The 20,260-nt window shown below is 37.1% G+C and overlaps 1 protein-coding gene across 1 annotated transcript in view; it reads right to left on the reverse strand.

Annotated features, from left to right (window-relative positions):
* Positions 1-20,260, reverse strand: part of LOC109388440 (dystrophin) — a 1,592,311-nt gene that overhangs the window by 1,027,832 nt on the left and 544,219 nt on the right. Inside the window, exons 6-7 of the mRNA XM_019653146.1 lie at positions 14,557-14,729; positions 5,574-5,692 (exon numbers count right to left, since the gene is read on the reverse strand). Coding sequence (XP_019508691.1) covers positions 5,574-5,692; positions 14,557-14,729 — 292 coding nt within the window. The remainder of the gene's footprint in view (positions 1-5,573; positions 5,693-14,556; positions 14,730-20,260) is intronic.

Consider the following 20,260-nt stretch of genomic DNA (forward strand, 5'->3'; position numbering starts at 1 on the left):
CTCTCTCTCTCTCTCTCTCTCTCATGCCTTGATTAGCTTTTCAGATTACTAGGGAGTATATTAACATACTTTTCAAATATTTCTGTTGTGACAAGCAATTTAGAAGTTCTCAATTGGGAAACAGAAAAATGCAACAGTAATATCTTAGTGTTAATATAATCGTCTGTATCACAATATTAATATATCTTTATTCTCATTTTTATGTTAATATTTATATACTATTATGGGTAACCTTTTACTCATGTAGATATTTTTCATTTAACTTGCTATATATTACTTTCATGTACAAAGTACTGCCTCATTGTCCCTTAAAGATTTTTTTCTATAATAGCAATGATAAAGCTGAGGATTTATTAAAGTCAAAGTCATCTTTAACTCAAATGCATTAAAGTATATTAAAGTGGCAGTGGATAGTCTAGTTATGCAACGTGTCTGCCCATGGAAAGGGGAAGTGTAAAAACAGTAAGGTTCAGGATAAAACCTAAAAATAGTCAAGGACACTGAACTTACTCTAATGATATGCAGGCTAGGAGTATATTAATTGCATTTCTCGGGACTTCTACACTGGCCATCAGTTTGTTTTTTGTTTTTTAATTAAAGTTTATTGGGGTGACAATGGTTAGCAAAGTTACATAGGTTTCAATTGTACAATTCTGTGATACATCATCTATATATCACATTGTGTGTTCACCACCCAGAGTCAGTTCTCCTTCCAACACCATATATTTGATCCCTTTTACTCTCTTCTACCATCTCCCCCCGTCCCCCTTACCCTCTGGCAACCACTAAACTGTTGTGTCTATGGGTTTTTGTTTCTTCATTTGTCTTGTTCCCTTGTTGCTTTCAATTTTATATCCCACATTATCAGTGAAATCATATGGTTCTCGACTTTTTCTGTGGCCATCACTTCTTCTAAAACTTCATTATGTATTGGTGCTAGGCTGTTTTAACCAATGGTAATAAAAGTATATATTTAAATTGTTTAAAATGGTGTTTCCCAAATTCCTTTGCTAAAAGGTGGTGCTGAATGTACATGAAGCAAATGAGATGGCAATGCTAAATCTACTAGTGGATCCCACTCCTTCGCGAATACAATAATGCCATCTCTAACTTGTTCATTTCAACTACAATCTACTGAAGTTCAAAATTAAAGAAATATTTTCATTATTATTACATTTAACACTATTAAATTATATAATTTGGTTTTAATGATCACATTTTAATGTTTCTTAAAAAAAGAAACATGGAAAAAGTGGTCTCCTGCTGACAAAACAGTAACATTATTTTGCTATTATTGTACCTGCAAAAGCAGATGATGATGCGCTCTTTTTTCTATAACAGAATAAATAGACTAAGAACTGTTCTTCCAAGGAACCCAGGATTCAGTTTAGACAACACCTTGTAATATCTCTAAAGACCCTCTGCCAGAGATAATGATATAAATCAACAATATAAAACAGTGCAAAGGAATATATATTTTGTACAGGTTACTTTGCTATGAAAAAGGTCATGGCCATACTATTAAAATCGTCTTTTAATACATGAAAAAAAAACCATTTTACATTGCAGAGGGTTTGGCTTTAAAGAGTGTGAGATCGTTAAAATAATCATTTCCAGTTGAAATGTTATACACATGAGGACCATCAATACATTCCATCCTCATTACATTTTCTGAAAACAAAGGTATTCTACAGTGGGCTCTAGGAAAAAAATCAATCTAAATGATATGAAATGAGTGTGCATATCCATAAAAGTTTCTCCTTATTTAAGTTAACAACATTCCTCTAAACTGCCGTGGTTTTCCTCCTGCCATTTCACTTAGTATAAACTACTAACATTTCTTATTGTTAAGGTATCAAAATGTGATGCTTGGAACAAAGATGAAAGAAAAGAAAACACCACTTGCTCAAACAACTGAAATCAAACCCATATCAGAGGCCTTAAAGACATTCTTCTCTGTTATGGCAAATGCTATATACTTGTCCTTGAATATTTTTTTAAGGACTAATAAATTGCACGCATGCAAAGTTTAGGCTGAGACTACTGCAGGAGTAAAACTTTCCAAATGGCAGAGCTAATTCTTGGGAAAGTAGGCTTTAAAAACAACTGAAGAGTGATAGAGGGATTAGCCAAGCAGAAAATAGCATCTGTGTCACTGTCCTCAAGAAGTTAAAATGAAGTGGATTAAAACCAAAGTAATTGGTTTGTAAATGTCATTTTGAGGGAACAAATATTTCTCACAAGCCCGAGTGTTCCTCAAATTTGACTCTCATCGTTCATTTTTCATTCTTAAGTTACCCTGACTAATAAGTAAGAACATTTACACATCATACTGCATATCAACGTACTACAGTGATATGCAAAAGTCATCTAGAACCGGCACAATTTTTCATTCCTTTAAATAGAACATCTTCACTTTGTTATTCACTAGGAAAAGCTGACAAAGCATTCTCTTAATGCAGAAATTGTGTGGACTGGCAAACAAACCAATTTGTTTGAAACTTAGGGAAGCACACAATGTATATGAAAACAATCATGCACGTACTATGTATGTCTGATAGGGAAATCGTGATAGAAAGTGAATCGTCTGATTCACAATAGGATATATTGTGAAGGAGATAAACCTTTTCTATCTGTGAGCATAAAGATGCATAAATTACTAAATAATTTTACCCCTGTAGTACTTATTTCTGCATATGTTAACATTTAAACACACCAGAAACAGCTTCTGAAATGGCTTATGTTAATACAACAGCTACTCATTGTAAAAGGCAATTCCACTTAAAACCAAACCTCAGGTCTCAGAGCACCAGTTAAGGCCAAACAAAGCATAACAAAGTTGATATATGCGATACATAAAAACCTCCAAATTATATTTCAATGACTTTTTAATTTATAAATCAACCCAATCAACAAAGCATATGTTTAAAGTTCTAAAAAGATTTTTTTGGCATGTATTTCTTAATCCAAATGTAAGTTCAACCCCCTAATAATAAAGATCTTCCCAAACATAAAGCAACATGTTTCATTAACCTCCTCAGGGGCCTACTAGACATGAAATAAAAATGGCTTTGGAGAAGAGATGACATTGTCATGCCTAAGCTAAAGAATCAATATTTGGATAAATAAAAATATGAACTTCTCAAAGGTAATTACCATAAAGACATGAAAAAAGTCGATGAATCTCCCATTAGATACATTGAAGAGATTGTTCTAAGTCTTAGATTCTATGACTAACAAATCAGTAAATAAAAACCCTTATGATTCGGTTAATTTTTTTTTCCAATTATCATTGATATCATTGCTTGAAAAATACTGAGAAAAAAATTTTAAATGCATATTTGGGCATTTCCCTAACATACTAGCAGAAACTAGTAGATATTAAAAATATAAGATTTATGCTGAATCCTCACTTTATTGACGGCAATAAATAAATTTTAATAAACCATTTTAGGAGACAGAACACTCTTTGAATTGGAAGAGAGTCCATTAAGAGAATAGGGTTTTCAGATCCAAGAGTCCATTGCAAAATGAAACCATCACCAGTGATTTGATTTCTATTAATCAGCATGGATTTCATCTTATATCTGGTTGACTTTTAATTGTCAAGTTTGAGATATTATAATGGTGTTCCTATGGTTGAGATGATGTGCAATTCAACATATACTTTCCAATTAGGAGAACATATGGAATTGGGTATATCAGGCTATTTTATATTATAAAATACATTATTTATGTAATTGCCCTTTTCTGATTACAGGCTCATCAACCTACTACTTTCTGATTATGATGTGGATGCCTATTTAGGTACCCAAACTTCATGATTCAAAGAAGTATTTAGAAATCAAAAGCCATTTTATCGCTTCATGAGAAAAATATCTATTTTAAACCTACTCTCAGTATTTTATGAAAGGATAGGGTACACATAAGAATAACTACAGCATATATTCCAGATAAGGGGAACTGACTATCACATGTGGATTTAATGATAAAGAAAAACAACTATTAACAGGCTTATCCTTCAAATCCATAAACTGAACTTCTTCTTCTCAGGAGTTGGAGTTCATATTTTTATTACGTCTGCTCTCTCTACCTCAAAGGAGTATGAAAAAAACATGGAAATCAGTAGTACAAATCAATAGCGAGGTCACCGTCCCCCATCCTGCAAAACAAGGAAATCTGATTGATACAGTTTTCCTTAGAGCTAAACGGGGGCAGGAGGGATGTTAATCATCTACTGAAGTAACAAAGAGAGGTTACAGGCATCAGTGCTCAGCTATGTATTAGCTAAAGGAGAAGAAACATTTCTAATGAATTTAATCTGATTCCAGCCTCAGAAACACATTTGCGCTGTTATAATTTTCCTTCCCAAGTACATGTGCTTAGCAAGAGTGATATATTGGTCAATTAGATATGAGTGTTCTGGTTCTTGTGGTAGTTAAACATCTCATTTCAAATGACTGAATTTCCATTTTGATTGATATATAATTTTTGGAGCCTGTTTCAAGTTAACTCGCCCACCCCCACCGCCACCATAGGGATCGGCTATCAATAAGAGGCGGCAATCAGGTTTCAGAGTCTGCAGCACTGATGGTCAGATTCTGGTTAATGATAAATTCACCAGCGAAGGCTTTCCTCTGAGTTAGCTCTGAGCTTTTCCTGATGGGACCTATCACCACCCCTCGAGGGTCTCCTTATTTGGAATTGAGTCAATATTCCAGAGACCGGTGAATGATATAACCCTCTCCAAATATCAGCTTGTATCACATCGCAGGTATCCATCCCACTGACACTGCTTCTCCATCTTCTGTTTTTAGAGAGTGGTAAAGCCTCAAGAAAGTGAGAATAGAGTCTGCAATTTCAAAGAGATCGGCAAACACACACAAAGTGCCTCATCGGCCAGAAAAAAAGCAGAGGTCAGGAATCATTAACCCTCTAATCCATGTGTCTGGGGGATATGACTATGAAGTACCAGAGATAAGGATGAAATTTACTTAACTGTAATATAATAAAAATATAAATACAGTGCTGCCTGTCAACTAAAGAAGCAGAAAATAAATAACCATCCCATGGACGACTTCCCCCAGAGTCACAAATTATAACAGACGCAGGGCCAGCAATAGACTTCTTGATTTAAATAGTAAACCACGTTGCCTTTTATGGAGTATTTGAATGAAATTCGCAAGAGTGGCTAATTAATTATAGCTCATTAGTCCAGCAAATCTCTTGGTAGAGTAAGCAAAACATGAACTTTTTATAATTATTTGGAGTCAATGTACTCTAAATGTAGTATGCCCCATTCATAAAGGCATATACGTTATAAAGGCACTGATTTTTTTTCCCTAAAGTTTTACACTTTAGTTTTAGATATTGGTATTTTGAGAATTCAAGTCACATGGGACAATTCATAACATATTGCAAGAAAACAGAACATTTTAAACAGACCTAAAATATGAAAAAAATACATCATGCATGGTTTCTACTTTGTGCTTTGTGCTTTGTGAAAATGTCAAGTCGATGACAGTAAACATTAAACTATACTAAAAGCAGTGGTAGTCCAGAAATGTACCAACCTTCAGGATCCAGCAGTTTCTCTATGCCTAACTGATGTTTGGCGATGTTGAATGCATGTTCCAGTCTTTGTGTGGCTGACTGCTGGGAAACCACACTATTCCAATCAAACAGGTCTGGCCTGAAACACACACATAAAGACGAATATAACCACAATTTAGAACGTTTCATAAAATTCACTTCAATTCTGATATTTTTTCAACTTTATTGGGGAACACTCATGGTCATTGGTTACACATTGCTTTCATGCTACAATGGCATAGTTGACTCTTTTAAGGAGGGTACAGCTCATAGTGGCCCATGTGTGGATCGAACCAGCAACCTTGGTGTTATCAGCACCACACTCTAACCAACTGAGCTAACCAGTCACCCCTCAATTCTGATTTTTGATTAACAACCCATGCCCATAATCCTTAAGAGTTGAGTCTTACTCTTCATTACCCCCTCAATAATATTTCTCATTTAAATAAGGCCCAATTTTAATTGAAAATCCTAAAGAAAACAAAGGAGGATTTATCTGCCTTATCCAAGCAACAAAAATGTGTTAATCTCAACCAATCTCGTGGATTTGTCAGTAACTTCCAATTTGATAAACCTAGTTCAGGTCTCTTTCCTGAATTCCAGATTCTAAATTCATCTGCTTACCCAGTATGTCCACTTACAGCAGCGGTTCTCAACCTTCCTAATGTCGCAACCCCTTAATACAGTTCCTCATGTTGTGGTGACCCCCAACCATAAAATTATTTTTGTTGCTACTCTAGAACTGTAATTTTGCTACTGTTATGAATCGTACTGTAAATATCTTTTTGTTTTCCGATGGTCTTAGGCGACCCCTGTGAAAGGGTCGTTCGACCCCCAAAGGGGTCACGACCCACAGGTTGAGAACCGCTGACCTAGAGTCATCATGAGACTCAATTGTCCAAAACTGAGCTTCTGAGATTCATCCCACCTCCCCAAACCCACTTCTCTCGCAGTTCTCCCTCCCTCAATAACCAATCAGAAGTTCAAACTGCTCAGACGAGAAACCTAGGAATCAACCTGGATCACTCTTGCACTGCCATGCAATACTTAGTTGGAAATATTGGGTTATTGGAAAAGGCATCATGCATTTTTGCAACGAAAAATATACAAAAAATACATCATGACTTTTCCGACAATCCAATATATATCCAGAATTTGACCACTTCTCACTATCCTGCTGCCAACACCTTCATCAAAACCCGTCATTTTATTTTGTATGAATTATTGCATTAGCCTTCTAACTGCTCCCCTACTCCCATGCTTGCCATTGGTAACCTATTCTTAACAGAGCAGCCATAGTGATCTGCTAAAATGTTTCATCATAACCTTCTTCTCAGATCCCTGCTATCTAGGGAGTAAAATTCTTTTTTTTTAAACCTTTTTATTTTTTTATTACAGTTGATATTCATTAACATTTTATATTAGTTTCAGGTGCACAGCATAGTGGTTAGGCATTTATACAATATATGCAGTAATCCCCTTGATTGGTCTAGCAGCCACGTGGCACTACATACAGTTGTTAGAATATTATTGACTATAGTCCCTGTACTTTACATCCCCGTGGGTATTTTGTAACTACCAATTTGTACTTCTTAATCCCTTCCCCTTTTTCACCCAGTCCCCAACCCCCCTTCCATGTGGCAGCCATCAGTTTGTTCTCTGTATCTGAGTCTGTAAAATTCATTGATTTAACTGTGACCTACAATGCCCTCCATGGTCTTGCTCCCCCATTAACTCCCTGATTTGATTTGTTGCCTCTCTCCTCACATTCCTCAAATAGGATAGTTTCCTGCACTGGCTGTTCCCTCTGCCTGGAATTCTCTTCCCCCAGACATCAATATGGCTCGCTCTGCCACATCCTTTGGGTCTTTATTCAAAAGTCATGCTATTGGTGAGTCTTTCCCTGCCCCCCCCCAAATTTCAGGCTTGCAAATAAAACTTACATGTATTCATTTCCTTTCCCGCTTAACTGTTATATATTTTTCTTATTAGCACTTACTATTGTACTTTTAACATTTTATATATTTTCATTATTCTTGCCTATGTATCTATCTCCCCCAGTGCAATTTAAGATACAGAATGTTTTACTTGCCAGTTTTGTTCACTTCTAGAAACCCAGTAGGGGCTCGATAAATATTTGTTGACTACACCACAGAACGGATGAGGACATACTACATGATTGTCATTTTACTCAATAATAGAGAAAAATAACAAAAAGTGTAAGAGGCAGTTCTTATCGTATATGGATTTTAAATCTGATAAGGAAAAAAACGCATACATTGTAATTTAAACAAATTTTAACTGTGAAAAATACAAATAATAAGATACAAAGTTTTCTAAAACCTAAAGAGGTCAAGAAAGTTTTTTTGAATCTTAAGGGAGTCTTAAATGGTGGTTTAGGTTTCGATTAAGAAAAGTATTTCAGAATGAATTCTAAGTTGAGTAGATACTAAAGAAAAAAATTATTAGGGAAGCAAGAGGCCAAATGTGCTCAGTCAGTCATGACCTCACAGGCCTGGCTTCATTGGGAGATTTATAGTATCAACTGGTGTGAGATACGGTTAGGAAGGGATAGGTGTGCAAAAGGCATTGGCTGTTAAGGAATTACAATTTATCCCAATGATACTAGAAATCATTAATTAAGTGGTTCTTCACCTTTTTTGGATCGCAAATACCTTTGAGAATCAGATGAGTGCTATGCAATGTCTACCCAAACAAATCCCTGTCCATATCTTTAGATAGAATTTACACAGAGTTTTAGGACATCTGGGTCTGTTCATAGATTCCCAATTAAGAAGTCATGATCTGCAAGGGAAGAAGTGGCAAGGATGGGCTTAGCTGTTTTTCCTAAAACCTAATTCAAAATGAAGGTACAATTTTATTGCTCATTGGACTCTCATTTCCTTTTCTTTTCTTACTCCTAGACTGATTAATTTACCAGGATTTGATGCACGTCTTTGGAAATCTAACCTTTCCTACGTACTCCAAGTTATCCAAAACAACTAACAATCTTTTAGAACCTAAAATATGTATACATTCAGAGCTGCCTCGAGTAGTGGAAAGACTATAAAAAATAGAAATTAAATTTTAGACTATCTGGGGAAACTTGAACTTCCCTATGCAACCTCTGACCCATCTTTCTCAATCATGGGAGTGAAAATGAATATTTCAGTGGGAGAGTATGGGTAACTAGTTTTTTCTCACCCACAGTACAGTAACCAAACTTAAATGAGTATGATAGACAAGAATAGAATTTCTTCTGAATGCCAATCCTTTACTCTTCATCCCTTTCACCTTTACCTTGGCTATTAACTAATCACCTGGGTGAGGAGCTATCTAAGTCATGTAATCTATCTCAGCTTCAGCGTTTTCATTTAAAAAAGAAGGAACTGTACTGAATGGCTATTGAAGTCTCTTCCAGCATTCAAATTACTCTAATGGTTTTAAATCGTTAAAATTCATCATTAATTAAATTTTAAATAACTATGATTTTTCCAATGCATAGAGAATTGTAAAACTAACCTACTGTAGAGGAAAGCCATATACCTTCCCATGTTATCTAGACTATAATTCATAAATCAGGATGTATAACCAAGGATCACCAGTCTTCCGAGGAAACCAACATACTGAGACAACATAGGCTAGTAGATAAGCAGACTCCTCTATAAATTCAAATCCTGGCTTCATCACATATGAGCCAAATTGTCTTAGGTAAATCGCATAACCTCTCTGTGCCTCCGTTATCTAATTTGTGAAATGAGGCTAATCATTGGATCTATGTCATGAGAAATAGATGTGATATTTAGAACAGTGCCTACAAAATAATTGCTTAAAAGCATTAACTTCTATTACTTTGTTCTATGGTCAATTATATTTATAAAATAACAGCAATGAATTTTCAATTTATAGACTCAAGCCAAGAACACCAACACTTACAAAATAGATATAAATGTTACAAACACTTTTGATGCAGGAATGACAATATAGTAACAAAATGGAAGGTGGAGAAAAGAGGAGGAAGTAGGTATAAGTGATAATTTCCTCATTCTTCACAGCAGGTAGTCAACAGATCTTGTCCAAAGTTGATGAAAAAGAGGTGCACTAATATCACTGTAAGTAATACAGGCAACAATTATAAGAATAAAATGATTATAATAATCTAATTAAGAAACAGACGGGGACGAGAGGTAATATTTGTGGGCTTTGTGGACCCTGAGAAGAAAGAGTAGTTTGATGTGAACCTCGAGAGGGAATCTATCTGTTGAGATGGACTCCCCATGGTCAACCAAGGGCCCGGATTTTATAAATAATAAGAACCTAGCAGCCATTTGCTGACAGGGATTTCTCTCGTGTATTCTGTGTACAGGGAAGGATCTCGAACTAAACTCTGGGCTTCCGCACTATGCCCCACTTGTTTACACCGTCTGAGTCAACCACTGCAGTGAAAGCCTGGTTCCATCTTTCTACCAACAGAATGACACCTGCCCTATCCAATCAGATCTGCACAATTTGGGTGCTTCATTTACATAAAATGGACCTAACTGAGAACCTGGGTGGGAATTTTCGCCACAAAAGGCCACCTCCCCTACCTGAATCTGCGTCGCCTCTGCTGCAGCTCCTTTTGCTCAAATAAATGCTTTCTATTCTTTATTACAGTCTAAAATTAATATTGGTTTCCAGCTTCATATTAAGGAGTAAATATATATACTGTCAGAAATCACCTAATTGGGAAATATGTAATTATGAAGACCATCCGAAAGAATGAATAAAAGAAGTTGTAGACTGTGACTACATCTAGGGAGCCCGAGTGGGATGGGATGGGATTGAGGTCATGAAAACACATTATTTATTTTTTTCCTTTACCCACCCGCCCCTCCCCTCCATCTGACTTATTTTTAAAACCACGTGCTATGACACTTCTATGGTAATAAATTAAAATAAGCAATTAGGAAGAAAATTTAATTGCAACTTGACACTTATTGCAACTTATCGGCATAATTTGAGCCTATTTCTAATCAAATATCATTTGTTTTTCTTTCCCCACAAAAGTAGAACCTGGTTTCCTTTTAACAGCACAGTAGTGGACATTTGTTTTAATATAATACTATTAATTTCCTACACAGTAAGATAAAATTTAGCCTTGAATAGCTATAAAGCCACTGACATCCTAACCTTTGGCAAAGTCTCTTTGTCAATCCCTAATGCTCTAATATTAAGGGCATGCCTTTGATCCAGATAGCTTAGTCACTCCATTATTGAAAGGAAAACACCTCATGACATTCCTAAGTGTACCAATGGCAATCACCTTGAAAAAGAAAGTTCAACCATTTTTTTTAAACAATACGAACACCTGTCAAAGCCAAAAAAAAAAGAGGGAATAGATTCCTGAAAGAGCATTATCAACTGTAAGAAACCTCTTGAAAAGTAACAATGTTATGCATAAAAAAGTAACAATGTTATGCTATGGATGATTCATTCAACATGACAGGAGCGAATACATACATATTTTGCACGAGAAAGAGTGGGTCAGGGACAGATGCAGCAGGGCAATCTGGGTATGTTTACAGTATTACCGTATTTTGCTGTGTATAATGTGCACTTTTTTGCCCAAATTTGTGAGGGAAAAATAAGGATGCACATTATACATGGATGGTACTAATTCTGTATCTATATAAATGTTTTTAATTCTTTTATTTATGCTTCTGAGTTAAAAGTGTAACTCAAAAAACAATAACGATATCCATATGCAAAATAATACCCTTGGATATGATAATCGGTTTTGTTGAACTTACGACGAACTTGCAACGACAATGAAGAGTTCTTCACCTTCTATGATGTGTAAATATCATAACTTCATTACCAGTGCATCAAATTTCTCGTACCTTGTATCTGTTCTCGTGTTTTGTAATTATGTTACAAAATTTCTTGTACAATATGTTAAAAAGAATAAATGCTAAAATTCCTTTATAATACAAAAAAGTACCTAATGTAAACAAATAAAAATTTGAATTAAAAAATAAAAACGAAAGATTTTTGCTCTGAATGTTGGGCCAAAAATGTGGGTGTGCATTATACATGGGAATGAGTTATACACAGCAAAATACGGTACTTACAAATACATGGAGAAATCACGAAATACTGGGTTGTCGGAAAAGTCATGACGCATGTTTGCGACAGATGGCACTAGTTCATTTTTGGAAGTACTAGAGTCATTTGCATCTAAGTTGTTGCTATGTCATTTGACAGCTGACAGTTCTAGCTTCATTCTAAGAAAAAATTGAGTGATTTGGTTGAGTTCTGGAGATTTTACAACAAGTTGAAGATGAAAGACCAAACTGTGCATTTTTGCCATATTTTCTTCTTTTACTTCCATAAAGGGAAGAACGCGCGTCAAGCTTGTGAAAAGTTGCATAAAATTTACGGTGACAATGCTCTACAAGAAAGTCAGTGCGAACGATGGTTCATGATTCCATGCTGGTGATTTTTATCTCAACGACGCTCCTCAGTCAGGGAGGCCCACCAAGGTTGATGATGACAAAATAAAGGCACTGATCGAGTCAAACCCATGTTACAGGACATGAGAGATTGCAGAAACATTGAACATTCATCATTCAAGCATTCACGACCACCTGAAGAAGCTGGGATACGTAAGCAAGCTCGATATTTGGGTTCCGCATGAACTCAAAAAAGTTCATTTGATGACGCGTATAAACATCTGCAATATGCTCATTAAACGGGAGGAAAACGATCCTTTTTTAAAGCGAATGATAACTGGTGATGAGAAGTTGACTGTTTACAACAATGTGGCGTGCCAAACTGTCTTGGTCCTGACGTGATGATTCATCTCAAACAACATCAAAAGCAGACATTCATCAGAGGGAGGTTATGCTCTCAGTGTGGTGGAATTTTAAAGGTGTTGTATTTTTTGAGCTCCTACCAAGGAACCAATCAATTTAAATGTGTACTGTTGGCAATTGGACAGTTTGAACAATTCCATCATCCAGAAAGGTCCAGAGCTTGTTAATTGTAAAGGAGTTGTGTTCCATCGTGACAATGCGAGACCACACACAAGTTTGATCACCAGTCAAAAATGTTGCCACACCCACCATACTCGCCTGACCTTGCACCATCAGACTTCCACTTGTTTCACTCTCTTCAGAACTCCTTGCGTGGTATAACGCTCAATTCAGCTGAGGCTGTAAATCAGCACCTTGTTCAGTTTTTCACAAATAAAGACAGGTCTTTCTATGAACGAGGAATTATGAAGCTCACTGAAAGATGGCAAAAGGTTATCGAACAAAACGGACAATATATCATTGATAGATCTTTGTTCTTTATATAAATAAATGACCTTTGAAAAACAGACAAAATATGTCATGACTTTTCCGACAACCCAAAAGAATATGAAAAAATGTAGTGTGTGAACATGCTTGCAGGACTGAGGTCTTCCACTTGAAAAGAAAATGATAAAGAGCTAACAAGGACCATAGAGCCTGATTCTCGCTTTGTCTGTTCATCTGAAATGTACAAGATCACTATGTGCAGGCCCTTGCTGGGAGCATGTGGCTGCATAAATGAGTGCTGACTTATAATGCAGAATGAATGTCTATATCCCTTCCCATTGGGCTGTACTGAAGCTGTGGAGTATTTTTCTTCGCGTCATACTTACTAAACCAAGGTGTTACCATTGCCTAAGAGGCTGTCTCCTTTAAAAAATAAGGCTGCTGAGTCAAATCACCTGGATACTCAGTCAGGCTGGTGTTAATTAAACCCAGCTGGAGGAAGACACCTGATGAAGATGCTTATTTAGAGAGTGTTTGCTCTTGGACTGAGCTTTACTGTGAATAAAATTTATAATCTGGACTTTTCTAGAAGCTAGATTGGCAAACAAAAATGGTAGACTCATCAGTAAAAGAGAAAAGCTAAGCTGCATTGAAAATGAGGGAAGATGCAGTCCGGTGGGCCTTTCAAACAGTTAATAAGGGGATTGGGCTGGATAAAAAAGATGGGATAACAGGAAAACCAAAGTAGATATTCCTTACAGTAAATGTGTGTGTGTATATACATATATATATATATGTATATATGTATATAATATTTGTAAAAATATGTCTATATTACATATAATGCATATGAATACATTATATGTTTACCATGTTATTTACTTTTTCTTGAACTGTTATTAATGCATTTACTGGGCTGTTTTACACAAGAAAATGTAAACATTTTGTTATATTAGAAAATATAATATTGTATGGAATAGAGTTAAGGACATTTGGTTCGCTATATTACATTGAACTCTCTTTATGAAGATCCACAGAACTAACTCTCATGCTTTACAGCAAATTCCTTTGCAATTCCAGAGCAATTGTTCCTTTCGATATACTGAGCAATGAGTCACAGATTTAATTGTGGTCTGCTCTTTGCCTTGATTACTAAGATGCCCAGAGTTTCTATTAAGCCTGAAATATAAAAAATATATACAGAGCCTTATGGTATTTCCTATCTAAGTGTGTATCAGACAAGAGAAATGTTTCTTTTACTCATGATTAATCTGATGATGGTAAACTGATTTTACTACAGCCACTCATATGGCAATTTGAACCATATTTAGCTCTATAGTTTAAACTCATACTAACACTTTATTTGTATAGAAAGACCAACCACATTCTTAGCAAGGTTAGACTATAACCTTGATTTTCTGACGGAGTCCCAATTACAGATATGTTGATTCCTCTCCCCCACCATAACCACATTCATGCTCAGCAATTTTAATATTTCAACAACTAAATGATATATCATATAAAATAGGATAAATAGTCTTATTCATCACATGGTTAGATCAATATGGTCAACACACTTAACACGTTGCATAGTGGGAAATGATATGGAACCACATTAAAGAAAAAACATCAGTCTCTTAATACTTATAAAAATTATTCAATATCTCAGCAGTCTCCTTACCTATGACTATGGATGAGAGCGTTCAAAGCCAGACCATCAGACCAGCTGGTGGTGAAGTTAATGACATTAACCTGTGGATAATTACGAGTTGATTGTCGGACCCAGCTCAGGAGAATCTTTTCACTGTTGGTTTGTTGCAATCCAGCCATGATATTTTTCATTACATTTTTGACCTACGTGTGGAAAGAAATATTCATAAGAAAATGCATTCCCTGAACAAGAACTACACAAACTAAAAGTGGTTTTAGTGTTAAGAATGACACAGTTGCCAAAAGAATGGACTTACTTTTTTTTAAGCCTAGGTTCAAATTTTTGACTTTAGTATTAATGAATTGTGTTAATTGGCACTTTAACCATTTTTAGGCCTCTGTTTCTTAAATTATACCTACAAGGTTGTCATAAGAATCAAAAGACAAACTATAGTAAGATAAAACTCCTAGGATTATACTATAACTAAAAATAATGCAAATTAGGGGTAGTGAACAAAATGAAAATAGAAAAAGATAGAAATGAGTTTGCCTATTTAAAACAAAGAACAAAAAATCAACAAAAGAAAGGAATATTTATCCCTAAAAGCTGTGGATGTGTCACCTTGGATTTTTGTTTTGTAGTGTGTTTTTTTTGTTTTTGTTTTTTGTGGTAGTCAGTCTGGTTTAATTCATTATGGCTTTTTTCAGTGTACAAGATTCACATGCAAGAGTAGAACTAAGGTTGCAAAATGTCCAAAGCATGGGTCCCGAACTCTGGCTCAATTACAAGGCCTCTTGGGCTACTGGAAATGCCACTTTCATATTAAAAAAATTATATATATAAAATACAAAATCCCACTGAAGATACGTACACAGCATAGGTCCTTAGGTGAACACAGAAGGTACATCTTGCCTCCTAGGAGGTGGTCAGGAGACCTGCTCTGGCATCTAGAAGCACACTGTCCTAAGTGGGAGACCTCTCACCTGCTGCGGGACCCCAGGGAAAGAGAGGGTTTGGTTGGGCCTGCTTACCTACCCTGCCACTGTCATTTCATCGTTTGGTACCCATGATCTTTTGGACCTGGTCAGCAAGTCTACCGTTTTTCTACAAAACAGTCTTAGACCCAGAATAGTTACGTCACCGAAAGACATGACCTCCAAGGGTGTGAGGTACAAGTTAAGGGCACTGAGACCCACTCTCTCCTTACAGCCAGCCAGTCAGAACCTGGTTTGCTATAGTCTCGCCTGCAGGGAGTCCCCTTGTTGGAGGAATTCAGCAGCTGCGTTAGAAATCAGGTAGAAGTCAACTGCAAACAGGATGGCAGCAAAGAATTCCTACCCCTCGGCTGCTTTGGAAGCCACGTCCGATGGAGATGGCAAAGTAGGTGAGGGCTGCCGTGACACAGCGCAGGAAGTTCATCGCCAGCACAAGCCCTGCCACCTGTCGTTCAGCTGCCTGGCATCAGCAAAAAGGAAGCAGAAGGCCACCAGAAACTCCGCTGGGGCACGGGGAGGAAGGCGGCGGCTGAGGACCCCAAGTAGCGCACAAAGGAAATGAGCGTAGAGACCCGACGCTGCCCACAGGAGGTGGTCTTTTGAGCGAGCGGAGGAAGACGCGAGCTGGCGTGGAGCGCACAGCCAAGAAAGGCACCGCCCCGGAAATGCTTCGCCAGGTGGGCGGAGCCAGGCGTGTAGGGGTCAGGGTCAAGGTCCAATCTGAGGGCCCCAGGCTCAGCCTCTTCTTTCTCTACCCCCACTCCCTACCCGGGAGGGAAGCAGAAGCCCAGACTGTGCGGAAGGAGAAAAAGGCCAGACTCTTGCTTGTATTTTTTTTTATTGTTTTCTGAACATTCTCTTCTCACCTAGGCTTTGTACATATGCAAATGCCACTCTACAGGTTGTTGTATTTCGAAGCTTCATTCTTCCTACTAATCTGATGCTGAAATCCATTCGAAACATTTTTTCTAGGTTGCAAGAATGCAGTGACACCTCGTTATAGCACAAACATATTCTATTACAGGAATAATTACTAGGCTATTTCTTTAATATAAGCCAGGCTCCTTATTATATACTTGAAGGAAGTACGTAAGTAATTGTGATTAGGTGTTACCACCAAGGACTTTCCTTTTGGTTAGTATAAGGTCTATATCCACCACCATTTGATCAGATGATGAATATTTATTGTGTATTCTGAATATGACATTTTATTTTGCTTCTTCATCCGTGCAGAAGTTAACAAATGCCTCTGGGGAAAATACATATTTTAACATCTCCAATGTTAGTCATCTTTTTATGAAAGATTCAATGCAAATTTTAGAATAGACTATTAAATCTAACTTTAAAGTACTTGAAAAGGATTTAAGATGATGTTTTGTAAACGCGGTAATGATTTGAAGATGTGAAATCTTTGCATGTATTTGTCACCATCCCTTGATAGCTAAATCTATTAGTTAGAGGAGGATTATCTAGGTTTTTTTTTTAATTCCTTCCTGACCTGCTTACTTAGCCAGTCACTCAGTAAGAAAATAGGTCAGATAGTTATGTAAGATACATCGTTTTTCTCATCACTTTCTAAAGTTTTAAAGTGCAAGCTCCATGTACAGTGACTGCCGAATGTGGACTTTTTGTCCTGTGCTGAACCAGGGCTGGAATCTGCAGATATTGGCTCAATGGTGGTAATGGATTTCTACTGATCGGACAACCCTCCCACGATGAATGGGATTCATTTACGAAATGCTGCCCTCTATGCACATCGTATTACAGGACAACCCACTATTCAATCCAAAATTCCTTTAGCATGATTATGTCACTAATTCAGCTACCAGCCTCAGCTTCATTGGTATTGCTTCTACTTGAGTGCAAATGTTGCCAAGAAAAAAACATAAAGGGTGATGAGAGATAATCAGTTTTTCTTTTCCTACATAAAAGACAGTTATCAAAAAATCATTATTAAGGATCCACCTTCAATCAGACACTGAGCTGGTCCTAAGGTGAGTCTTTAACAGCAAAATTTCCCACACTCAAGGCTTACTGTCCCTAAGAGAGAAATTTAAACAAACGTGTGCATGCATACAGCTATACATCTGTTTTGAAAAGGAAAAAAATTCAAATGTCTTTGCGCAGTGATTTCAAAATGTGACTAGGAGTTCACTGAGCAAAGAAAGGCAGATGGACACGGAGATACACAACCAAAATTCTCATTCAAGGAAGGACTTGTTGCTCCAGATGTCATCAGGCAGCCTACAGCTATGAGTCCCCCTCAGGAACTACCTGAGCTGCAGTCATGTCACCTAAGGTCACATCCTTCCTAAGGCAGCCCACATCCAGTGACTGAGGAGGGAAATAGTATAAAGACTCAGCCATTTCAGGACAACTCTAAAGGCTCATTCTAACTCCAGGTTCCCCATGGGGTTGAATAAGACTGTTGTTGGCTGTGTATCACAGCTCTAGTTCTTCTCACTCGTCACCGTCTCCCTTCTACAGGTGTTGGTTCCAAAGGCAGGCGTTAATTAACATCCTGCCTGCTTAACTCTAAGGCGGTTTCCCAGAATCCATCCTGTGACAGAAAGGAGTTGCAGTGGAGGGGTAGGAGTGGAGAGGGGTAGAGATCATCTTCTCCAAGGAAATGATAGTAGTGTGTGAGGGAGGCCCACAGAAGACCAGAGCAGGAACTGTCTGGCACAGAAGGCGCTAGGTAGGCCACCCTAAAAAGGATGCTCTGCACTTAAAAATGAGAAAGCAAAAGATGCTAAGTACACGTTGTCTACTGCATAGTTTTGTTCAAAGCTGCTTACTCCTCAATATAGGCATTATTTTTCAGGCTAACAATTTTAAATGGAAATTGGAAAGACAATGACAAGAGAAATAGGGTTGGCACTTCTGAGGTTTTACAAGTACAAAGAGAAGTCCTCCACGGCACTATTAATAGCATAGTATGTGGCACTGGAACAAAAGATTCCTATCTTTGCATCTTTTAGTACTTTTGGAAAGTACATTAGATTGGCCAGAGTATCCTTTAATCTTTGTGGAGATCCAACGGCTTTTTTGACTATTTAATAGGAAGGACATATGTATTCTTGCTGAAAATATCTTTTGGGATTCACTAGGTTATGATAGAAGTGTTGAGCAGGAGGGATTTTTTTTAAAGTATGCATACTAGTTTTAGGAGAACAGGGTAGTGTGATAGAGAAGAGAGAGATAAGGAAGCAAAGGCTGGCAAGAGTAGGCCCTTGCAAAGGCCCTTGTATCACAAAGATACAGTGATTCAAGGACACAGATGGAAAACAACAGAGGTCTCAGACAAGGAAAGACTGCAAAAGCATCCCTTCTGGTATGCCTGGGTATGAAAGCCTCTCCACACGCTAATAATAAAAAATGAGCAGGCTCCCAGCAAATGAAGGAAATATCAGATTAGCTGTGAAACTCCATCTTGCAGGGAATTGAGATGGAGCTGGAAAGGGTTTTGAGGAGATAAGAAAGGATGTGATTATATGAGAGTTTTGATGATACATAAAATTAAAATCGTCTTTCGGGGCTCTGGCCAGGACTAGGGTCTCCTGATGGCTTTGTCACGGCCAACATCTGCACAACTGAAAGTGCCTTCTGTAAGCTGGTGTCCTTCCACGATCCATTTGTTACCAGGCCATAAGATAAATAAAACAATTCATAGTCCATTAGAAGCTTCTGTAGCAATTTTACAGAGTCTATCTATGTCTATTGAATGTATTGATTAAAAAGAGGCTTGGGTGTTGCATGTCTTTTTATTTCATTTTTGTAATGCTTCAGTTTTATTGTAATTGACATACAATGGAAAAGGAGGGAAACTGTGCTTTTCTCAAGATAGTTTAAGAAGTACTAAGCAACAGAAGTAAACCAGTTGGCGGCGGCGGGTGGGGAGGGGTCTTACATTGCCTTGCTGGTTCTATCTGACACCATCCTTATATGAAAAAGGCCCAGAATTGGGAATCTTGGGCTTATTTGAAGTTTATATAAGCTAATCTTTATTGTCAGCCAATGTGGTTGTTCTTGCTCTTCCTATATTGCTGTGAAATAGGATTGAGCCTGTTTAGCGTGTTTAGAATAGAAAGATATGGGGATAGGGACCAACTGGGAGACAATATGGCTGCTGAACTGAGTATGTATAATTCTGGTCAACTGCTGTCTGACTCTGAGCAGGACCAACCTACAATTCAAGTTAAAAGTCAGCCCTATGAAATGTAGTAGTGATACCTACTATAATATGGACGAACCTCAAAGATTATGCTCAATGAAAAAAGGCAGCTATAAAAATATATATATATTATATGATTCCATTGATATGAACTATCCAAAAAGGCAGACAGAGACAGAAAATAGATGAATGATTGCCTAGGGCTGGCGGTGGGAGTGGGGAGTGACTGTAAATGGACAGGAGATTTATTTTTAGGGTGGTGGAAATGTGCTAAAATTAGACTGTTGTGATGGTTGTACAACTCTGTAAATATCCTAACATCTTTTATGGATTGGGCATAGGAAAACTGTTCCATCCTCAAAATAGTTTGAGAAGCACTGGCCAACAGAACTAAGCCAGCTTGGAATTCTTTGAATTTTATACTAGAACAGGTAAATTTATGATATATAAATTATATCTCAAAAAAGCTATCTTAGAAAAGAAAATCTCTGCTAGTAAAAAGAGGAAACATCTCAATTATCCTCCAGATTCTTAAAATATGAGTGGAAAACTCTAAGCAATCAAA

The sequence above is a fragment of the Hipposideros armiger genome, unplaced genomic scaffold, assembly GCF_001890085.2.
Source record: "Hipposideros armiger isolate ML-2016 unplaced genomic scaffold, ASM189008v1 scaffold_197, whole genome shotgun sequence".
Taxonomy (NCBI): Eukaryota; Metazoa; Chordata; class Mammalia; order Chiroptera; family Hipposideridae; genus Hipposideros; species Hipposideros armiger.